Below are 23668 nucleotides of genomic sequence, written 5' to 3'. Positions count from 1 at the left end.
CTGCTGACTTGAAAGTCACCATCGGAGTGATGCCTTCATGACAGCACGTGTCCACTGCCTTGCCGGACAATCTGGGTGACATCCCATCATCCCATTGCCTTTATAATGATCTGATCTAGGAGTGTGGCTCTAGAAATCACCTGAAAGGGAAAAAAATGGGCCAGTCATCAAGCAATCTTCAGTGACTCAGTGTAATAAGCCCTCCATTAGATGCAAAGATGAGAATTCTTATGTGATCCTAAACAGGCCCTGATAGTACATTACTTCAGCATCTCAGGTTAATGTTGTAGCTGCTGTGATGTAGTCAGAAAATAGATGTGTTACTTATCCACCTACACTATTGTGAGAGTTTGTGACTCAGCCTCCATCTCAGGTTTAAAGAATACACTTACATGCTGCAGATAAAAACAGCATTGATTAAGGTACCCGTATTAGGAATTAGGTGCCACTGCTACCCCAGGGGTAACTAAGAAGGCTAACAGATGCCTTTGCTTATTACCAAAGTAATTCGTTTGTGAAAACGAAATGCATTTGAAAAAATGATGATCCGTTAGTGACGAGGTCTACAAAAAACAGGGCAAGAGAAAAATGACCAAATTCCTATACTGGCGTGTGGGACAGATAATGATGTGGAGAATTTCAGGTTGCCATGGAGATGTTCTCTGGCTCATTGCCTTCGAGGCTGCACCCCATCAGAAGTCAACCCTGTCTCCCTCTCTTTGAAACTCAAAATATGAATGCATGGGGGCGGGGGTTCTACCATGTACCTAAAACTACAAGGTGGGGAAGATCAAAGAGGTCTACAACAGGGCCCCCGCTGAAAATGGTCCAGCTGCAAAGTTGCATACATGCAGTGACTGTAGCCCAGGACAGCTCAGAAGGTAATTAAATGCCTGGAAGTGAAGTGTAAACAGGAAGTGGTATCTGAGATCAGGAAAGACATAGCTGATCATGGGCCAAAATTAGCAAGAAGGCCTTATGGCCTAAGAATTTGAGGGACAGGTAACATCTGGCTCATCATAAGCACTTAATGAATGGGCAGAGAGGACGGAAGGACGGAAAGGATGAGCAGAGCTTCTGAGACAGCCATGGCATGTCAACCAGACAGTGAGGACACCTCTCTGGCTGTGGTTGAGGGACTTGGTGAGTATGTGGTATGGTAAAGAGGGTTAGGCAAGATGATTGGAGGCCTGAACTGCGATTGGAATTCATAGGCCCTGGAGATGGATTTTAGGTCTGTGAGTAGGATGGTGATATAATGAAAGCCACGTTTTACAAACATTGGTCAAGGGTTAAAGCTCAGAATGGATTGGATGGGTGTGAAACTAGAGGCCAGGTGAGGTGATGAAAGCCTAGACTTGGTGGATATGGTCATTGGGGAAAGAAAGGGATGTTTACAAGGGAGCATTCATAGCATTTGATAACAGTGGGGGAGAGATGGATGGAGATGCCGGAACTCTTGTCCTGAACAAATAGGCTCCAGGACCCCATCTGAAGCTCAGGAGTCAGATCTGAGTTTGGGCAGAGGTAGGTCTGGTCTTCTGCTTTGGGGCGTTCAGCAAAAGGACAAACGAAAGATATTGTAGAGGAATTTTAAGGCATGAAACTCTTCCGTATGACACTATAATGGTGGATACGTGTCATTATACATTTCTCAAAACTCTCAGAATGTGCAGCGCCAAGAGTGAGCCCAAATGTAAACTGTGGACTTTGGGTGATGATGATATGTCAGTTTCGGCTTATCGATTGTAACAAATGTGCTGCTCTGGTGGGGATGTTGGCAGTGAGGGAGGTTGTGCACATGCAGAGGCAGGAGGTACACAGGAACTTTTCGTACTTTCCGCTTCATTTTGCTCTGAGCCTACAGCTGCTCAGAAAAATTAAGTCAGTCCATTAAACAACAAAAACAAGAACAGAAGTCATGTAAATTGCCACAGTTGGCATCAAAGACCCCACAGATAGCCAGTATGTGTTCAAAGGTCAATATGTGGACAGAGGAGAATAAACCTTGGTGAAAGTCAACTAAAACACCATTCGAATGGAAGAAGCATGGACGTTGAGGAAATAAACTAGAGCCAGAAGAGCCGGTCAGAGCAGGGCCTTCCTTTGAAGGAAACCTCAGGCCTCAGCCACCGATGAAGACCCATCATGATGAAGGAAAGAGTCCAGGCCTGCGTGGCAGGAAAAATGGTGAAGGGCTCATGATCGAGAAATAGAGTTTCATTATATGCACATTAGGGAAATCCTGCAGCCATGTTCCTCATTTCTTTGCTGGAAAAGTTAAAAATTCCCAGCATGTTACCACAGTACTGACAATATTTTAGGTGGAAGAAGAGACAGAAAACCAAGGTCTTTTTCTTGCTTCTGGGATTTGTGACTCAAAATTAAGTATTTGCTTTGATCCTGGTTTGTTTATTTGTTTGATTGATTGATTAAAACCATTCAACTGAGGATTATAGTTTTGGATGGTAATGTCATTGACATGGTATGTGTGATTTTTCTAAGCCTTTTGACCCCTTAGGATAAAAGGATGCTCTGACTACCTAATACTGCATTGGGGAAGAGACCCCTTAGCTGAAAGAAGGCAGTTCAAAATAAGTCTGTTAAATAGGTTAAACAGTTCATGATTAATATTACTACTTACATCTTATCTCCCATTCAGGGGGTCCCGGCTTATGGTGTGTACATGAATAGGTCAAGTTTACTGATTATATAAAGACCCATAATGCAAAACAAGTTTATGCTGATGGTACCTGAAGTATGTAGATTTTAAAAAATCTATCCAATGAAGCATTTAAAGTTACTGTCTGATGAGTAGTTTAGTGTGACTTGGGGTCATGTCACACACTCAGATCCATCTCTGGATGAATTCCCTTCATCTCCCAGCAGAGTCAGCGCTGGCCAGGGTTATTGTTTTAATAATGCCCATGTCTGGTGTTAATGTTTACCAGCCAGTTAATCAGAACTAGAGAGAATACATGCCATGTTTGCATTGTGACAAGGAAGACATCATTTTACAATTAACTTTATTACAACTGGAGTGTAATCATACAGCAGCACCTCTTTTCATTTTTCATTGCAAAGCTTTAAAATAATTAGATATAGAGATACAAGCAACTTTGGGTACCATTTATGCATACAAACAACACTGATTTTCATAAGGGTACAGAAATATACTCACCTGTACAGATCCATACAATTATTATGCGATACCTTTGCCATCTTTACATTAAAAAGGGATTGTTTTGTGTAAATAACCTGTGAAATAAGATTTTGCACTTGTTTTCTTAACCGTGCAATAAAAAATCTGATTCGCAAATTAGGTACTGGGGATCCATGTTAAAAATCACTGTAAATGTATATATTTATTTGCATATATTGAGTGTGCTTTAGATTGCTAACTTAAGAGAAATATAATAGTAGTCTTTTACATATAGGCTATAGTAGTTTGGAAATGCAAAAGAAAAGAAAAATACTTGATTCCGTCTTAAGAGGAGTCTTGAAATTGTGCTTCAAGTGTGAGCAAAGGAAAGAATATTTTCAAAAGATCTTGTTGCACTTGCACGGTAATGATGTTTCATATCACCCTCTCCTCGTAGGCCACGCAGTGCAGATTATTTTATGCAAGAAGCTAAGCGAATGAAGCATAAAGCAGATGCAATGGTAAGACCTTTTCTCTCCAGATCCGTTCCTCCAAATGACGTTTGTACCACAGCTTCATCACTGGGGCAGCATAGCTAGGGTCATTATAAAATCTATTACAAGGATGGCTGGGTCTGTTAAAGGCAGAAGTGTTTATATAATCCCGTGCTCATCGCCGAATAAATTATGACCTCAACCAATAATGTCTGACTGGGAGGAAGCCCTGGATAAACTAATATTTCAGTTTATACCTAAAGTTTGAATAGGAACCAGAAGCAGTGGAGTCAGTGGGTGGTAATAGTTTTTTTCCTTAAAAGGAAAACACCCAAGTTTGCATATTTCTCCCTTGTTGGCCTGGCCAACGCTTGGCTTGGTCCCAGGATCAAATCCCTTTTCAGAAAGACTTGTGTTCTTCATATGTACCTGCCAGAATGAATTTTTCCTATGAATCTGGACAATCCAGAAACTATTTCACTGCACATAAGACCCTGAAGTTGTATGATTTGATGTTTTCAGAGAGTAACTTTTCTGACTTGGATAATTTATTTGAGAAAGCTTAAAGCCTTCAGGCAAGAGTTAGAACACTTCTGGTTTTTTCTATAAGAGATCATATGGTTGTTCTGTCAGAAGATCTCATCCAAAGGGAGTCTTTCCTATCTAGTAATTCTAGTTCTGCTCCCCTCCAGTGCTCATAAGTGAAATCAGGGCGCTGGAGGTGAATAAGGCATTTCCAATGACCTTCAGAGTATTATTCCAGGGTTGAAGATGCCTAAGCCATAACTGTACCCCCACCCCCCAATGCTACTGATTTTGCCCACCAAGCATGCATTTATATGAAGCTAACTGCCTAGGTCCACTGGTGTACAGAGAAATAACCACGGGGTGTCAGAAAATACAGAAGGGAAATAGGAGGTAGAGTTTCTGTCATCACAGTCCCACAGTCTGATGGAGAGTTCTGGTCACCCGAAGGAACCGATGCATGGTCACATTGAATTTTAAAGCAGAATGAAATTTCCTGCCTGAATCATCCAGTGTTTACCAGGCTTCCTCAGTCAGTGTCATCTTGCCCAACCTGGCCTTTCCCAGCGATACTCTGCTCCAGCCATGTTGGCCCCCTGCCGCCTCTAAGCACACCTGACTCGTGCCAGCTGGCAGGTCTTTGCACCTGCAGAGCCTCACACTCACACTCTCACTCGCACGCACGCCCACACCTTCAGTGTCCTCCCCAAATTCAGCCAGATCATACTGTTCCTTCCCAGTTTCCTCCCCAGCCTCCCTGTAGCCTCATCACTTGCTCCCTTCCTGCCCTCTCTTTGGCATTGGACTCCTTGCTTTGCATTCGGTTAGTTAATCACAGACTACCTTGCACTTTGAGCTATCTTGTGAGTGCACATTTTTTCTCTCCAAATATATGTTCCTGGAAGGAGCTTTTGTGTGTCAAGTACAGACCACACAGAATCAGGTGCTTTAGCAAATACTTATTGAAAGAAATGACTTCTTTAATCTGAAAGCACTGCCAAGAAATATTGCTCTGTAGCCTCTTAGGGTTATAAGCTGTTTAAAATTTTGACTTGCTAATGCGGGAGAGTTCTGCTCTACACTTCCCTTTCCTGAGGTGTCATGAATAATGAGAGGTTTTTTAAGAGGCAAGACTTAGATCAGTAGTTAAGAGTATCTGTGTAATTCTGTTTTGATTGATGAAGAAATGTTTGAAAACTGCGGAGATGATGCAATTCAGATTTAGAATGTGTCATGATCCACCGAGAGGAAGAATGCACGGAACCATGCACGAACCTGATGTGTACGTTTAGATTTATGAGAACCTAAGAACGTAAAGCTGATTCTTGGTTATCCTCACTGATATGGGTAAAGATTAACATAAATTTAGGGACCTCCTATAATCCCAAAAGGTCTTTTTTAAATTAATTTTCAACGTTGTGTCCTTCAAGCTGAAATCATGCCTTGAGCTCCGCCTCCTCTCCCTTTCTCTCCTCACCCTCACGCTTAGGGTGACGTTCTAACTGCTAACGAAACAACTAAAAAATACATACTTAAAGGAAGGCGTGGAGATGTAAATGTCACAAATAGTGTAAAAGGTAGTAAGGAAGGCCTTAAACCATCAAAGTGAGAGTATACCCCAAAAGTGTGAAAACTATTGCGTGGAGTCAGGCCTATGAACGTAGATATATATTTAGCACAGCAGTGAGGACCAAGGAGCAAAGCTGACAAACCATTAGGAGTTGGAAAGAGAGCAACAGAAATTAAAGCAACCGTGAAGTTCTGCACAATTCTGATTGGCAGTTGTGGATTTGGTATAATTCTGTATAACCATTTACTCACTTACCCTAAACCAGTAGCAAAATACCTAGAGAAGGTATTACCCTATTTCTCTCTTCTGTCAGCTCCATTCACAGGAGTTTGGAACTTCAAAGTCGGGTTTCTCAAAGTGTATAGATTATGTGACAATGCTGTTTGAAAAACTATTCCTAAGGAAGACACTGTATTAACTCTCTTGATCAGGTGGAAAAGTTTGGAAAGGCTCTGAACTATGCTGAAGCAGCCTTGTCATTCATTGAGTGTGGAAATGCAATGGAGCAGGGCCCAATGGAATCCAAATCTCCTTATACAATGTACTCAGAAACAGTTGAGCTCATCAGGTAAGCGCTGCGTTTTCTCGCTTGGGGGCAGGGGTTGGGGGGTGGAAGGAAGAATGTATATAAGTGCTGTGAACACAGAAAAGAATGTCAGCCTGCACTGTCAGCTACCAAGAACCAATGTTCATCCCCCAAATAAGAGTGGACAATCTTGCAAGACGTTTTTGCAGAGCCTGCCTCCTTCGCTCTCTGTGTGAGTGCCGGAGTGGGTGGCGGCAGCTCCTCTAACCCCACTGACTTCACCCAGCTGGGAAGTGGCAGAATTTGAATTCACTACATCTCCACGCTGCTTTTTTTTTTTTTTAATCTGATCCAGATTCATATAATCTAAATCCTAACTTCATTGGTAAATGATTCAGTATTTAACGAAAGGAAAGAAGATTCAAAGGGATTTTAGGAAAGGAAATCCATCCTACGAGATGCACTATCTGAAGAGGTGCTGGTGCTGTTCTGGTCTAAGACTTGGACGTGAGCGCCATGCCCCGGCCTGGGTTAAGACCTGTAGTATGCGCAGAAGCAGGGTTTCTGACTGGGGCACAGCAAGGACTTGGGTGGGAGACTCTTTGTCTTCCATGATGGCAACATGGAAAGGCACATCCTTAATGTCTCTTTAATGAACCATGAAGGGAATTTCATCCATTAACACTACTGGGAACCTTCGTCATATGTTTTATGTCTTTAGCTGGTTCAGCTGCTTGGGATAATGTCTAATACCCATTATGTGAAATAATCCTTCCCCAAACTAACTTTAAGAGACTGTTCTGAATTCTGGAATTCTAGGCAACTTAAGAGTAAATGTGGTTTACCATGTCTCACCATTCCAGATGGAAGATTTCTAGTCATCCTAAATTTAACCTTCTTGATACGCATTGGCCCAGGTTTGCTCCTTGGTATTTTACACTATTCTCCTTCAGGAAATAGGAAAGGATGACAGCCTTTGACTTTGTCATCCCAGAGTATCAAGAACACATCATCTTCAAAACGTACTTCTCAAGAATGTCTTGAAAGTTAACACTCTCCAACCATTTTTCTTATTAAAATATTTCTATTGGGCTTCCCTGGTGGCGCAGTGGTTGAGACTCCGCCTGCCGATGCAGGGGACACGGGTTCGTGCCCCGGTCCGGGAAGATGCCACATGCCATGGAGCAGCTGTGCCCGTGAGCCACGGCCGCTGGGCCTACGCGTCCGGAGCCTGTGCTCCGCAACGGAAGAGGCCACAACAGTGAGAGGCCCGCGTACCGCAAAAAAAAAAAACACACACACACAAAATAAATAAATAAATAAATAAATAAAATATTTCTATTCCACCAATGTATTGGTGATTCCTTCATACCGTTTTCTTACATGGTACAGCATTTTGGGCAGTGAAGAAAAGAAATTGCCATTCCTAGATTCTCACATTTCTTCCTCAGAATAAGGCACAGACTCAGATGCCCACAGGCAGGCATGGAAGAATATGGGTGGAAGTGGACAGGCACAAAGCCATAATGTGTTCTAGAATGTGAGTGCCTCAAACAGAGGGATGTTTTTGGTTTTTGTTTGATCTGTTCGTGTATGTGGTCATAACCCCTGGAAAAGATCTTAGAACATAGTATGTACTCAGTGAATATTTGAGGAATGAACAAATAAGCAAGTCACAGGGCCTCTGGTGAACTGCATAGCCTGCCTAAAGGCATTCAAACTTTAAAAAACAAACAAATAAATCCAAACAATGATAAAAGCCTGATGTCAAATAAACTGGAGCTGCTGATGTGCACACCCGCTCTACACCAGAGATGGGACCTTGCGTGGGTGGAAAACACAATGCATTTTCTAGATGATTGAATAGAATCCCTTAAGCTACTCCAAAAACTAAGATAAAAAAGAGTTTTTCTTATCTGAGTTAGAAAACAGCATTAATATACCACTTGAATCTGCATGTTGCCCACCAGGTTTGAGATTCCCCTCCCCCACTGAGAGACACTCGGGAGCTGGGAGCACCCCCAAGGAGGATCGTGCCACAGGTACCCAGCTTAGGATGAGCTCTTTGTCCCAGTAGGCAAGAGAATTCCTTTCTCCACCAAAGGACACCAAGTGACTGGGGGACACTGACGGGTGGAACCCTGCCACCACAGATCAAAATTGCACCACAAAACCTCTGAAAATTAAATTGTAAATGGAACCACAGCCCACAGAAGTAGGTTATGACTTGCATGCTAAACCTAAACAGGGTGACTTGCTTTTAAAAGAAAAGATTTAAACAGGACCCAGGTGTCTCCTAACATAATAGCCAAGATGTCCAAGATACAATAGAAACTCATTCATCATACCAAGAAACAAGAAAAACACAACTGAGATGAGAAAAGACAATCAGTTGATACCAATAACCAGGATGAATCAGATGTTGGAATTATCTGACAAGGATTTTAAAGCAGCCATCATAAAAATGCTTCAACAAAAAATTACAAATTCTCTTGAAACAAACAAAAAATGAAAGCCTCATCAAAGAAATAGAAGTTGTTTTGAAAAAGAACCAAATGGAAATTAAAGAACTGAGAAATATAACAAATAAAAATCTCATTGGAGGGGCTCAGTAGTAGAGTAGAGATGACAGAGGATAGACTCAATGAACTTGAGAAAATAGAATTTACTCCCCAATCGGAGCAACAGAGAGAAAACAGACTGAAAAAAAAAAAGTGGATAGAGCTTCAAGCACAATGACAGTAGAACCTCCATGTCAATATTGGAGTCCCAGAAGGAGAGGGAGAGAATGGAACTGAAAGATATTTTGAAGAAGTAATGGCTGAAACTTGCTAAATTTGGCAAAAGACATAAACCTACAGATTCAAGAAGTGGAGAAAAACCCAAACAGCATAAACAGCCAAAGCAATGCATGCCAAGACACATCAAAACTACATTTCTGAAAACTAAAAACAAAGGAAAAAAAAAATCCTGAAAGCAATGAGAGAGGAATGACACATTACCCATAGGGGGACACCAATTCAGATAACAGCTGACTTCTTATCTGAAACCATGGAAGCCGGAAGGGAGTGGCACAACATTTTTTAAATGCTGAAAGAAAAAAACTGTGAACTCTAGATTCAGTGAGATTTCATTCTTCAGGAATAAAGAGGAAATAAAAACATTCTCAGACTAAGGAAAACGAAAAGACTTTGTTTCTAACAGACCTACCTTTAAAGGTTGGCTAAAGGAAGTTTCTCAAACAGAAAGGAAGTGACAAAAGAAGGAATCTTGGACCAACAGGAGGGAAGGAAAAACAACGTAAGAGCAGAACTATGAGTACATGCAATAAACTATCCTCCTCATGAGTTTTATAAAATCATAGTTGGTGATTGAAACAAAAATTATACCACCATGTGTTGCTCAAGACAATGTTATTTAAAAGCAGTGACATGGAAGTAAGGTTTCAACTCTTCAAGCAAAGTAGAAAATATTGATACCAATAAATTGTGATGAGTCACATATGTATCTTGTAATACCTGGAGAAACCACTATGAAAACTAAGCAAAGAGAGACACTCAGAAACACTACACGGGACTTCCCTGGTGGCGTGGTAATTAAGAATCCACCGGCCAATGCAGGAGACACAGCTTCAAGCCCTGGTCTGGGAAGATCCCACATGCAGCAGAGTAACTAAGCCCGTGTGCCACAACTACTGAGCCTGCGCTCTAGAGCCTGCGAGCCACAACTACTGAAGCCCGCATGCCTAGAGCCCGTGCTCCGCAACAAGAGAAGCCACCCGATGAGAAGCCCACGCACTGCAACGAAGACCCAACACAGCCAAAAATAAATAAATTAAAAAAAAAAAAACCACTACAAGTCTGCATGCTGTGGAGATAGTGTAATAACAGTGTCATTTCTTGAGCACTTTGCAATAAGCCAGCCCACTATGCCAAGAACTTTACAAACACTCTCTCATTTAATCCTTACAGCAATGCTATGGGATCCTCAGTACTCATCTTACTTTATAAATAAGGAAATGGAGGCTTAAAGCTGTTAATTTGTCTAAGTTCTCACAACTGTAAGGACTTGAACCCAGGACTCCCTGACCATTCCATATACTGCCTCAGCTCTCTCCAAGAGTCTGCAAGTAACTTGGTATATTATTGGAGAAAGGAACAGCCATAGACCTCTGGTTCAGAGAAATAAGTGAGATTGAATAAAGTTCATAAAATCTACTAGTTAATGCATCCAGGACAGTTATACTACCGTCAAAGTAAGAGTTCCATAACAGTAAAAAAAAAAAAAGGAATAAATCCAAGCATTCATCTGAGTACAAGGAATAAAAATTTTTCTGGAGATTGGCCTGGAAGGATTGACCTTTGGTCCCATCTTGTCAGCCACTCAGCCATAAATCAGAATTTGTAAAAATGGGTGTGTCACCATATACGTGGATAATGCTTGAACTGGTACCACTCTTGACCATCTGTAGCATTTGGGCTTGTATTGTTAAAGAGCAGAAAGTTGCTAGATGGTCATAAAAGCCATTTTGTTCTAGTCATCACAATCACGTCATGCTTAGAGAAAATGGGGCAGCCTCAGCTGGCTTCTAAGAAAGAAATGTCAGCATGCACTATGAAAAACTAAGTATTGGGCAGAGAGAACTTCCATCCTAGAAGATGTCCTATTGTTAATAAGAAAGCTTTAATTTTTGGTTTTTCTTTCCTTTTTTTTTAAGGTATGCTATGAGACTAAAAACCCACTCAGGCCCCAATGCCACACCAGAGGATAAACAGCTGGCTGCATTATGGTAAGTGCATCACATCAGATTAAAATAGCCTCCCCAGCCTCGTACATCTTCACTGGCAAACCAGGTGCTGAAATGCACGATGGTTTCCTACCGCTTCTGACACACCAAACCAAAGGCAGTTCTCGTGGTGGCCAGGGAGAGCCTGCACCCTGCTGTCCTATGCATTATGTGAATTCACAGTGATTGAAAACCAACAGGTCCATGACACAAGGACCCATTTTTCTGTGTGTGTGTGTGTGTGTGTGTGTGTGTATCTTAAAATCAGGTAAGTCTGTGTTTTAATCACTTGAATGTGAATTGCGCCAAATGTAATCTCTTGTGTTTAACATTTTAGAGGCAATCAAGATAATTCATCTGTCTCTTTACATGTGGGATTAGTAGAACTGAATCAAGATGATGTATTCAAGTTCTCAACACATTAAACTGAGGAGCAGTTCATTCCACTTTGATAATAAAAGCAATATTTAAATGTTAATCAGCACGTAATAGGTTTTTTTTCTATAATGATGACGATTATAATGATTATAATAATAATTTTCCCCTTGACATCTCCTTAGTACTGCCTCAAATCACAGGACACCTCTCTGTTGGTTCCTCCTGTGATGGGGGGCCAAAGTGTCTTTTTCTCTGATGGTTCATACTCCACTTTAGAACCTGATCTGCAAGTTGGAGAATCGAATCTCAAAATAATATAACAGCAACAACAACAACATACACAAAAGAGAAAACATTAGTTTTGCAACATCACGTCCTCTGGAGTTTGGTGTGCTAAGAAGAGACTCTTGGTCAAGGGTGTATTGTACAACACAGGGAATACAGCCAATATTTTGTAATAGCTGTAAATGGAAAGTAACCTTTAAAACTTGTATTAAAATAAATTGAAAAATTAAAATTGAAAAAAAAAATTTAAGAGACTATTAAGTTGTATTTGGTATGTTGGTATTCTAGTATGTCAGCACCAGATCTGAGTTAGCAAATAATTAGGAGTGGAAAGCACCAAGGAAAAGTGGATATGGTGAGGACACGGGGAGGGGGAAGGGGAAGCTGGGACGAAGTGAGAGAGAGGCATGGACATATATACGCTACCAAATGTAAAATAGCTAGCTAGTGGGAAGCAGCCGCATAGCACAGGGAGATCAACTCGGTACTTTGTGACCACCTAGAGGGGTAGGATAGGGAGGGTGGGAGGGAGGTGCAAGAGGGAGGGGATATGGGGATATATGTATAAGTATAGCTGATTCACTTTGTTGTACAGCAGAAACTAACAGAACATTGTAAAGCAACTATACTCCAATAAAGATGTTAAAAAAAAAAAGTAGGTATGGCTCAGGAAATGCTTTCTGTGCCCTTTTCAAACTTTAAGTTCCTTATTAGGATTAATAAATTAACAGTGATTAGTTAATATTATATAAAATAGAATGCTAGTATGTAAATAACATATATATAAACTGTAACATAAAATAGTGACTACTCCCAGTATGGTTTTTATAAAATACATTTATATCCATTACTTTATTTGAACTAATTATAGTCCAGTACAGTGGTAGTGAAGGGAATAAAAACAGGTGGAAGGGCTGGCTATTCTTTTAGCAAAGCTGCTGCGGGAAGTCCAGGGTGTCAAGGCAAATCAGAATAAGGTAGTTGTGCCCTGAAATTCACCCAGCAAGCAGTGAGAGCTGTGTGCTAGAGCCTCCTCCCTCCTCTCATGGAGAGAGACTGTCTCCTAGTGGTGGAAGAAGAAAATGACAAGCCCCTCAGTCCCAACAAAGAAGCAGTAAAGCTGCTTTATGTCTTCATATTTATATTCTTAATTATATATATCCTTCATTTATTCATATTTCTTTATATGAAGTGATATACTTGTGGAGTAACTCCTTGAAATTTTGAGTTACATTGAACAAATACGAAGGTCATGTGCCTACCGTGCTATAGACCTTGAGTGTACCTGGAACAGCAAGATTGTTTTTAAGTCTTGTTAGCACAGGGCCCACTCATACTTTCGGGGACTATTTCTCTTTTTCTGCTGCAGTTACCGATGCCTGGCTCTCCTGTACTGGCGGATGTTTCGACTCAAAAGGGATCATGCTGTAAAGTATTCAAAAGCACTTATCGACTATTTCAAGGTACTGTCTGGCTAACAGGCAACATCTTGTACCCAGTTGTCTCCCTGTCAAGGACATTTTCAGGGTAGAATCCATTGCTTTGGGGATAATACAGGAGCTGATATCCACACGAACCTCATTTATGACATACTCGTGGTGTTCAGGGCTCAGAGGATGGCCTTGAGAGCCCATCTAATTTATCCCTCTGCCTGTATCCAAGTATTTTTATAGCCTCTAAAGAAAGAAGATCCCGTTACCTATCCCAGTGTCCTAGCAAATCCATCTTTATAGCTATAACATAAATTGCTCATGTTCACTTAGAGCATCTTCCTCTGAGAAGTAATTCCTTAGAAGTTCCTCTTAGCTATATCTCCAGTAGCTAATTTAATTTTTCATAAAGGTGTTATTTTAAATGCTAAGAAATGACTTGTTAGAACCCAGAGGCACTAGAACAGTAGCAGTGTGCACGCATAAGGATAGAATTGCAAACCGTGCTAACTTTTACCTATCTCAGGGAATGAAGTCATTTTCACTGGGAGAATGGAAAAAGGGGGGAAAAAAGACCAGAAAACCTCTGATGTACTGTTGTGAATAATTCCTCTGAGATTTCTGGGCCTCTTCACTGCCCATTTGACCGTAGAAACAAGAAATTATGCCATTTCTACCTCCACCGGCTGTTTGTCAGATACACAACCATCATTTTCGATCTTTAATCCCCAACCTCCACTTCTTGGAGATGATCTCTGATGAGCCGGCTGTGCTGGGCATTCCGTGGGCGATGTCCACCCAGCATACTGTCTCCTTCCTGGTCATGCATGCAGTGACCAGGAGCTAAGCCACTGTCTTGGTCCATTGACGGTCGTCAGTCATAATGACAAGTACTGACACTAAGCCTTTCCCTTTACTTTGGGTGCCTAAGGTCAAGATAAGTAGTTTTCAAAAATTTAGAATCTAAGAGCTAATACTAAAGAGAGTTATTACAGTCAAGCAAAACGCTTGAATAAAGAAGGAATCTGAACTCTGTAAGCCACAGAGGTTACAGCAGAACTATTAAGGGATCCAAGATGTTCTTAATGTCTGTAGGCAGTCCATGAAACTGTACAGAATGAACAGAGAATACAAATTAAATATCAGAGCTTCCCCCAGAAGGTGTTGGTAGATACCCTAAATCAAAGGCTATTTAAATACTACTTAAAGTTCAGAGATTATGAAACCTTTAGGAAACAGTGATAATTGGTCCATAAAAAATGAGTTTTATCAGTACAGCTGGCTCTGAATAAAAGGCCTTTGTCCCCACCCATGTTTTTCTTATAGTCACAGGACTTTAGTGGTAGGGGAAGAGGCCTGAAGGCGATTTTGCCAAATTCCCACATGTAAGGCCATTTCTTACCATTTTGATAACACCTCCACTAAAAACTAAAAATCAGTCACTACTTCATAAAGTTCTTTTTAACCAAAAGAAACACTTTGTCTCTGGGGAACCAGGCTGAGGCTATTTTCTTGTCTCTGGAAGGGAAAATTCAATATTATAAAGTCCATTTTCTCCTTAACAGTCTCATAGACTTATGTCCAAGAAAGCATTATTGGGCTCTCAGGGAGGAAATCTATCTGTACATTTAGAAGCTTTCTTTGCCAAAGGCAAAAATGTCTTTTAAATGCCTGATGCAAACAACTGGCTCATGCAACATATCCTATATCAGAATTTTAAATAAATCAGAATTTTTGAATTCACTATTGTTAAGGAAATACATTTTAATCTGTTCTTTTAGAAACATTCAAGAGCAACTTCCTTTAAGAGAAATACTTTTAAGCTTCATAAGTTAAAATGGTAACAGTTGGGCTTCCCTGGTGGCGCAGTGGTTGAGAGTCCGCCTGCCGATGCAGGGGACGCGGGTTCGTGCCCCGGTCCAGGAGGATCCCACATGCCGCGGAGCAGCTGGGATGTGGGCCATGGCTGCTGAGCCTGCGCGTCCGGAGCCTGTGCCCTGCAACGGGAGAGGCCACAACAGTGAGAGGCCCGCGTACCGCAAAAAAAAAAAAAAAAAAATGGTAACAGTTCATGTCTCATATATTTTCAGGCATTAAATATATGTCAACAGTTTCTGCAAAATAAGACATTCTCATTGTGTCATTGGGAGGGGGCAGCTGCCTCCCACTATCTGCCAGAGAGGAAGCCAATAGCCTGGTAATTAAAAACTCCCCAGATCCAGTTTCTGTGAATCTGCATTTTATCTACAACGTCAGCCATTACTTCTCTCAGCGGTCACCTGAGAACATGTTGTTGTGGGCTGTTTAAACTCAAGCAGATGGTACTCACTGTCAATGTTTTTATTTTCCTGCAGAATTCATCTAAAGCTGCCCAAGCCCCATCTCCATGGGGGGCCAGTGGAAAGTAAGTTCATTTTTCCAAAGTGAAGGTGATAAATGAGGTGTTGCATGACGCTGGGTAAGGTGCTTCTCTGCTTACAGTGCCCTGAGGGGCTGCCCTACCAACCTCTCCACCTGTTTTCCTATGCTCTCCCCTTCCAGGAGCACTGGCACCCCATCCCCCATGTCTCCCAACCCCTCCCCCACCAGCTCCGTGGGATCTCAGGGGAGCCTCTCCAATGGGAACGCCCTGTCCCCATCAACCATCGTCAGCATCCCACAACGCATCCACCAGATGGCAGCCAACCATGTCAGCATCACCAACAGCATTCTCCACAGCTATGACTACTGGGAGATGGCGGACAACCTGGCCAAGGAGAACAGAGGTGTGTGTGCCTCTGGGGAGCGTGTGCGTAGTTCAGCCACAGCTCAGGGGGACACCCTGATCCTTGGGCATCAGCGGGCGAAGAAGAAATAGTAGATGCTGGGCTTCCCTGGTGGCGCAGTGGTTGGGAGTCCGCCTGCCGATGCAGGGGACGCGGGTTCGTGCCCCGGTCTGGGAGGATCCCATGTGCCGCGGAGCGGCTGGGCCCGTGTGCCGTGGCCGCTGAGCCTGCGCGTCCGGAGCCTGTGCTCCGCAACGGGAGAGGCCACAACAGTGAGAGGCCCGCGTACCGCAAAAAAAAAAAAAAAAGAAAAAAAGAAATGGTAGAAGCTGTCACCTACTGTGTGAACTTTGCCTGACTTCTCCCCCACACTCAGGGCCTCCTGTGCCTTTACCTACCTTTATCTTTACTGTGGGAAAGATCAGAGATAGAGATGGAGATAGAGATGATATAGGTACCAATGATACAGACACAAATTATATAGATAAACACACACACATGTTTTTTTCCTTCGGACAGTGAGCTCCTTAAAGGTAGGGATTACGTTTTTTTCAACTCTGTATTCCTAAGACCTGCATACTGCCTAGAACACAGTTGGGGATCTGAAATACTGGATGAATTAATTAACTGATGAGTATGAATATTGCTAGCTATTGAAGTGATAGCTGCTTACAACTGAAAAAAAACGTGTTTGATGGGTAAGCTGTATTTCTTTTAAAATAATGTTTGTTTTTACTGATTACAAAAGGAATGCATGTTTACCGTGGCTAAATTTGTAAAGTACAAAAAAACAATAGAGAAAAAAATTTTTTGATCATCCGTAATCTTGTCACTAAGAAATAACTACTATTAACATTCTATTGAAAAAAAAAAAACCTTTTGAAATTGCTTCTCATTTTCTCCAAATATGCATTTTTACCAAAATAAGATCATAGTATATATACAGTTTTACATCCTGTCTTTTCTTCATTTTACATTATATCAGGCATTTTCTCATGTCACTAACTCATTCAGAAACACCTTTTATGATGACTCTCTAATACTTTCAAAATAGAGGTATGCAATCATAAGTATCATGATTTCTCAAACCATTCCCCTGTTGTTGGACATTTGTGTTACTTCCAGTTTTTCCCACTGTTACAAATAACGTTACGATAAATATCCTCATGTCAATCGTCGTTCATATTTCTGATTACTGTCATAGGAGGGAGTTGTAGCAGTAGAATGTGGAGGTCAACAGGTATAGATTCTTTTAAGATATGTATTGGTATATTATTCACTTTCTTCCGTAAGGTTATACCAATTTACTGCTCTTTCTCCAGTGCTGGGTGAGAGTGTAAATCTGAGCTCACTATCAAGCCATTAAATGCAAATTTTGTTCCCATGGTAACATGTGCCTCTGAGGCTAAGATCAGGATGTCCATGATGAGATCAGGAACCAGTGGCACAGATAGGCCTGAGTACGTGAAATTGATAATGAAACCAGACAGGACGTGACAGTAGTGCGGCGGTGATGCACCCTGAAAATCCAGTGGGGTGCCGAGGAGGTCAGTGCCAGGGGCTGAGGCCAGCAGGCTCGCCAAAGAAGCTGGCACGGAACAGGGTTTTGAAAAGCAGACAGTAGTTGAGTGGCTGAGATGGAGTGGGGTGGATGTGTCACAGGTGGATGAAACAGAAGGGACAAATGTACAAATGGCCGCGGCCAGTTTGGGAGAGCCTGAGCAGGCCAGGCTCCAGATGGCACTGCCAGCTGCTGCCAGCCGTCCCTCAGCAGAGCTGCACATCGAGTGCAAAGTCTGCACGGCTTCCCCAGACCTGCCCCTTCTCCCCTGTTCCTCTCCTGACCTCCTGCCACACTGTCCTCCCGGCCACCTGGACCCTGGCTCTTCTCGGAGCCTCCCCAGCAGGACCTCATTCAGCACGTACAAGAGCACCTTTGAAAGAATACTCCCAGCTTGTTACTTTCAAGGAGTGCTGTTCAGTGGTCCAGTTAGGGCAGCCTGGCAGCCACATGAATTGATTCATCTCTATGAGCCACCAAACCGTGATCTCTGCGATGGCAGAGCCTACACATTCTTCATCTCGGTGTACTCCCTGCCTCTGCCCTCCTGCACCTAGCGTAGTGCCTTGGCGGTAATAAATGTTTAAGGAAAGGACAAACCCAGAGAATGTCCAAGGACTAGAAGGTGACCTCAGTAGAGGTGTTTCGGAACCCATCTGTGAACAAGGACGTACAGTATAGCACAGGGAACTAACTGTACTCAATATTTTGTAATAACCTATAAGGGGAAAGAATCTGAAAAAGAATAGATATATAACTGAATATGTATAACTGAATCCTGAAACTGACACGACATGGTAAATCAACTATGCTTCAGTAAAATAAAAGACAATTTAAACAAGCTGGATGCTCCAAAAAAAAAAAAAAAAAAGAGAGAGGGACTTCCCTGGCAGTCCAGCGGTTAAGACTCCGTGCTTCCACTGTAGGGGGCACGGGTTTAATCCCTGGTCAGGGAACTAAGATCCCGCATGCCGCACGGTGCAGCCAAATAAATAAATATAAAATTTAAAAGAAAAACCCATCTCTGATTTGTCTCCAAGAGCCTGGAGCCTCCTCCATCGGACTCCCACCCTCCCCCGACAGGGGCTCAGCACGGTAGCACAGCTGAGCACAGTGTAAGGGATGACAGAGCTGCAGGCCAAGTTCAGGGTGGGACACATTACTGCACAAGGAGAATGCAGCCTGAGGAAGCACATTTTCTTTGCTCTCTGGCTAAACAAATGCCATTCATTTGGGTTGGGTTGGGTTGGGTTGGGTTTTGCCATGTTTCCTTTGTTTATTCAGAATTATTTCAGTAAAATACATACATATTTTTCCCCTCTGTCTGTATACAAGTATATATTTTAAACATGAAGAGATAAATCTATTAAAATCAGTGTACTTACAGAACAGTGACAAAATGACATGTAAAACACACAGCATCCATTAAATTCAATAATGTAAATGTCACTCGTTTGAATTAGAAGTCGCCAGTTGAGGGATTATTGGGATATAGGTGAGCTCTGGGGGGCTTTATTTTGTTAGATTGAGCTCATGTCAAGTGATGGGACAGAGAAGGCTTGATTTATAAAGAGGACCAAGTGCGTGTCCCTCTAACGACCCTCTCTGTCCCCTAGAATTCTTCAATGACCTGGACCTGCTCATGGGGCCAGTCACCCTGCACAGCAGCATGGAGCACCTGGTCCAGTATTCCCAGCAAGGCCTGCACTGGCTGCGGAACAGCACCCACCTGACATAGGGGCCCCGCCTTCGGGCTGGAGGGCACTCTTGTCTTCACGGACGGCTCAACATTTCTGGACACTGTGCTCCTGAAGTTCCCAGCCACAGCATTTCTCAGACGGCGGTGAATATTTTCTCAGCATCGAACAATGGTCTTTTCTCCCAGGGCATGTGTGTTTGTATGTGTGGGTGTAGAGAAGCTGCCTGTGTAAGTGTGTGAGATACACAGCTCTTTAGAACACGTTTTCTTTGTCTAGTTTCCATAATCCCAGGCTAGACAAAGTGATCAGACGTTTCTGATTAGAGAAAACACACTTACACACACACACACACACACACATACACACACACACACACTTTCTAGTTCAAAGCTAAACCATGACTTCTTAGAACATTCAACGAAAATCTCATGGGTTAGTGAACCAGGTGCAATACAGCACACCAAAAGCTTGACTGCCAGTTAAGATCATCTTAGTTCTTATACTTTTGATTACTTTCAGTATTAATATACTCTCCCCCAATTATTATTTTTTTGATTGTGTGTATTAATGGGTAATTGAATAATGAAAATAAGTCAGTTATTTTTGTGCTGGACTTTACTAGATTGCATGTTACCAAATACCCTGCCTTTTGTCTAGTACCTGCCCCCTCCAGCCAACTTTACTGTCAACGTGTTAGAAAGCAAGTGAATTGACTCCCACGGGCCTTCCCTGCCCTGCCCCGCAAAATAGTATGACCATGACACTGAGATTTGGTAAAACTTCAGTGTCTTTGAAAATTCACCAACATGAAAGCAGCAACAGCTGCTTTTGGGGGTTCAGTGAGTAATTGAGATCGTCTGTGCACGCCAGGAGCCCGCCCGGCACATGTGTTTCTTCTTCCTGCCACTGTGACCCAGGGGCTGTGGAGCCACATGGTGTCTGTCGGCCGATATTTTTCAAGTGTTTTCTTTCCATGATAGCTTTCTTACCAGTTTTCTTGGCCAGATGAGGACATTACGTAGGATGTCCGTTCACTCGGGTCTGTATCTGTTGCTTCTCAGGCCAAAAACTATTTGCTATCATGATTCTATCTAATCCTCTCACTCTTGGAGAAAGTGCCACTGCAGGCCTTGAATGCATTTTGATCTGGGCGATGTGTTTCAGGCTTTGATTAGCAAGCTGCTTACTCTACAGAATACGTTATTCCTGCAAGGATGGCAGTCCTGTCTGGGGTAGCAACGACCAGTCTGGTATGTCTGCGTCTTGCCCTTGATTCTTTTCTTTTTTTCTTTTTAACTAAGTTTACATTTTAGTTTTTTTGACATCTTTGTTTACAGTTTTTGTCTGAAATTTATTTCTCTTATTGTCTCTCGTCATACCCTAGATTTGGTCTTCTTATTCAATATATTTGGATATAAAAATATTGGTTAAAAAAAAAAAAGAAAAACTCCTGGAAAAGAGGATATACTTCCTATACTTTAAAAACAAAAACAATGACCTTGAGGCCTCTCACTTGACAAAATTGCCCCAAGACGGCCTGAGAAAGGTGATGTGATATGTGGAACAATCCATTTTTCAAGGTGATGGTAACACAAAGCGTTTATAACAGATACTGATGGTCTTATTGGTTTGGTTGCAATGTTAATATCTTTGTCAGCCTGATCTGTAGGTGGGAAATAAGATTGCTGTCATCCCCTAGCTCTAAGCACTGATTTAAAACCTTTCAAATGATTGGATAGCTTTGGTGATTTGAAATTCATTTAAATGAACAAGTGAAGGCTTTGTGCATCTTCTTTTTTACATTTATTCAACTGAGGTGCTTCTGACATTCCTTTCACTAATTGTTGCTAGAGTTCCCAATCCCCCTGGAGTCTAACTTAAGAAATTTTGAATTTTTTTTTTTTTTTCCTGGAGACTGAGGCTTAGTTGTACTCACTCCCGCTGAATTCTGATGAAATGTTCAGACTCTCACGTAAAGGGATGGCCCCCAGGGTCCATGGTGCATCCCTGGGGTGCTTTTCTGGTCTTCCCCACCTTTCAGTCTCAGGCCTCGTGGTGGTGTTCACGTGATGTGCTCACCTGTGAAACCCATTTAAACACATAGGTGACCTCTGGCTAGTTGTGCAAGCAGCACCACATCAGCACTCGGTGAGCCGCGTTTCCAACAAAACGTGAAACTGGTCATTTGGGGGCCGTCACAGCACGCCATTCTCAGTGTCTTTTGTTTCATTGGTAGAGCATGTTGGGGGCAGTGGTGGCAGTGGTTTTTCCTTGCTTTGGCATTGATGCTTTTGATAAGGAAACATCTTCTGATTGTTGCTGGTTTCTTTTAGTTAGCTTTGTTCAAAGTAGAAATATCTTTCTTGTGTTTTCTGGTTATGAAAGTAATACATGCTCATGGTAGAAACTTGAACAATACAGAGAAGTGTAAAGTAGGAAGTATTCAGTCCCATTCCCCAGAGACAACACTGCTCATCCTTTTCCTGTATATCCTTCTAGAGAGTCTCCCATTTGAACGTAGACTGTCTATCATCCTTTTTTTTCTATTCGAAGACATTATTTCATCAGAAGTTCAGTACAAGTTCAACTGGCCTCATCCCTCCATGACCTGAACGGACCTGGATCACAATTGTTAGAGTTATCTTTGCAAGAGAGGAACGAACCCACATATATTCCTGATCAAAATGTGGGATTTGTTACCATTCGACACAGATCAGACTAATGTGCAGAATTGTGCTTGGAAAGAGAGGTTCAGTTAAAACACATTGCTGGAAACTTTGAAATCACAAAGGGAAACTCGGACCCACTGTCTAAAGAGGAATGTACTGGAAAAGCAAGTCTGAAGAGTTGACAAATTGTGTACTAGACGGAACACATGGAATCAATGCAATGAGTCTTCTGCACTAAAACGTACCCTCGTATGTGCAACAGTGATGTGTGTATTATATAACAGTGATGTGTACATTTCTGACATCCCATACATAATACACAGTTTGTATAAATGCATACGTTTAAAAATATATATGTACAATACAGCCAACATAAAACTGTAGTACGCCTGAAGGATATGACTAGTGCCTAATATTGAGTATAAGTCACTACGTGTTCAGATCACCTCAGAAGTGCAGTAATTGTTATCAAATTAATCAGTGCAGCCAACCTTATTGATGAACCACACCTTTGAAACTGTGCAGTAGTATATACATATATATTTTTAAATAACATTTTTCACAGTTTTCCAGAGTTACTGTTGAAATCTGTATCACCAAAAAAAAAAAAAAAGAAAAAGAAAAAGCAAGATTTTTTTAAATGATGTAGACACTCTTCAGACCCAGTAATCTGTGTGTGATTTCCTGTCTGTAGATACCCAAGACACTCTAGCAGTCACCAGCCTTAATGCATGTACAGGATATTATTGTGACTTAATTTATCTGCAGTTTTTAATCCATGTGAAATTGGAATTTATAAACTGACTTGGATTAACTATGTCTGCCTTTCTAAGGTTGCAAATGTTACATTAAATGATTTATGTTATAAATGAGAGGCATCAAGTTGTATGTAAAAAAAAAAAAAAATGTCCACCAATTTCTGTGAGTATTTTTACAAGGAAACTTCAGAATCAAAAACATATTCAAATAAGCATTCTGGTCCCCATTTCATAATCTCCTTAGAATGGACCTTGTTGTTTCATAAAATTTTTAAATGGAGCTTCCACAGATTATCATTAATAAGTCTGATATTTTTCATGGGGGTAAAAAGTATGTTTTTCTTTATTGTAAGTATAGTTTACTATTTGTCTTTCCCATTTCCCAGCATATTTACACACGCACATGCATGTGTGAGAATACAAACGCACACGCATTAGTGAGAACACACCCCCATTGTCCCAGAAAACACTGCATAGGAAGCTTGAGGGGTTTATTTTGATGACTTTACTGATGCCTGTCCAACCAGTAGCCCTGGGACACTGTTTGACTCATCATTCCATAGTGACAGAAGTTAACTCCCTGACTTGTGTCTACCTGGTTTTTCCAACTCTAACCAACATGGTGTAATAATGCTGGCAATATTTGGTTGAGTGAAATGAGAGAAGTTTGAACTAACGAAGATAGACATATTAGACCAGTGGCTTTCCGTGATGTATCCCCCCCCGATGTGGGAGCGTTTTCTGTTAACCTCATTTTTTTTTCTCTTCTCTCCCTCCTTTTTCATTCCCCTTCTCCCCAAACTAAACTAAACAAAGAAGCAGAAACAGCCACAGAAACAAAACAGTTACTTCACTTTACCCAGCCTATATCCTTAGATTCAAATACGACAGCAGAACCCTAGCTCCGGTCACCATGGAGACCGCCTCATCCCAAAGATGACCTGGACGGGGTCCTTGGCTTTGCTTGCTCCAGAGGCCACTGAGCTTAATACTCTTTCAGAGGTGGTTTGGGCTGAGAAACGCCCAATAGTCTTTCAAGAACTGTCTTTCCCTTATGCAGTTTTGCCTACTGCTCAGCT

The 23668-nt window shown here is 41.8% G+C and overlaps 1 protein-coding gene across 1 annotated transcript in view; it reads left to right on the top strand.

Annotated features, from left to right (window-relative positions):
• Positions 1 to 19200, top strand: part of AFF3 (ALF transcription elongation factor 3) — a gene marked incomplete at its 5' end in the record, with an annotated part of 199717 nt that extends 180517 nt beyond the window's left edge. Inside the window, 7 exons of the mRNA XM_007466896.1 lie at positions 3600 to 3663; positions 6163 to 6299; positions 10975 to 11046; positions 13076 to 13169; positions 15491 to 15540; positions 15678 to 15901; positions 19079 to 19200. Of these exons, the coding sequence (XP_007466958.1) occupies positions 3600 to 3663; positions 6163 to 6299; positions 10975 to 11046; positions 13076 to 13169; positions 15491 to 15540; positions 15678 to 15901; positions 19079 to 19200 (763 nt within the window). The remainder of the gene's footprint in view (positions 1 to 3599; positions 3664 to 6162; positions 6300 to 10974; positions 11047 to 13075; positions 13170 to 15490; positions 15541 to 15677; positions 15902 to 19078) is intronic.
• Between the last annotated feature and the right edge of the window lie 4468 nt (positions 19201 to 23668).

This window comes from Lipotes vexillifer, unplaced genomic scaffold (assembly GCF_000442215.2).
Source record: "Lipotes vexillifer unplaced genomic scaffold, Lipotes_vexillifer_v1.1 scaffold28, whole genome shotgun sequence".
Lineage (NCBI taxonomy): Eukaryota > Metazoa > Chordata > Mammalia > Artiodactyla > Lipotidae > Lipotes > Lipotes vexillifer.
Note: the sequence above shows the minus strand (reverse complement) of the source record. Positions and strands in the feature narration are given on the sequence as shown.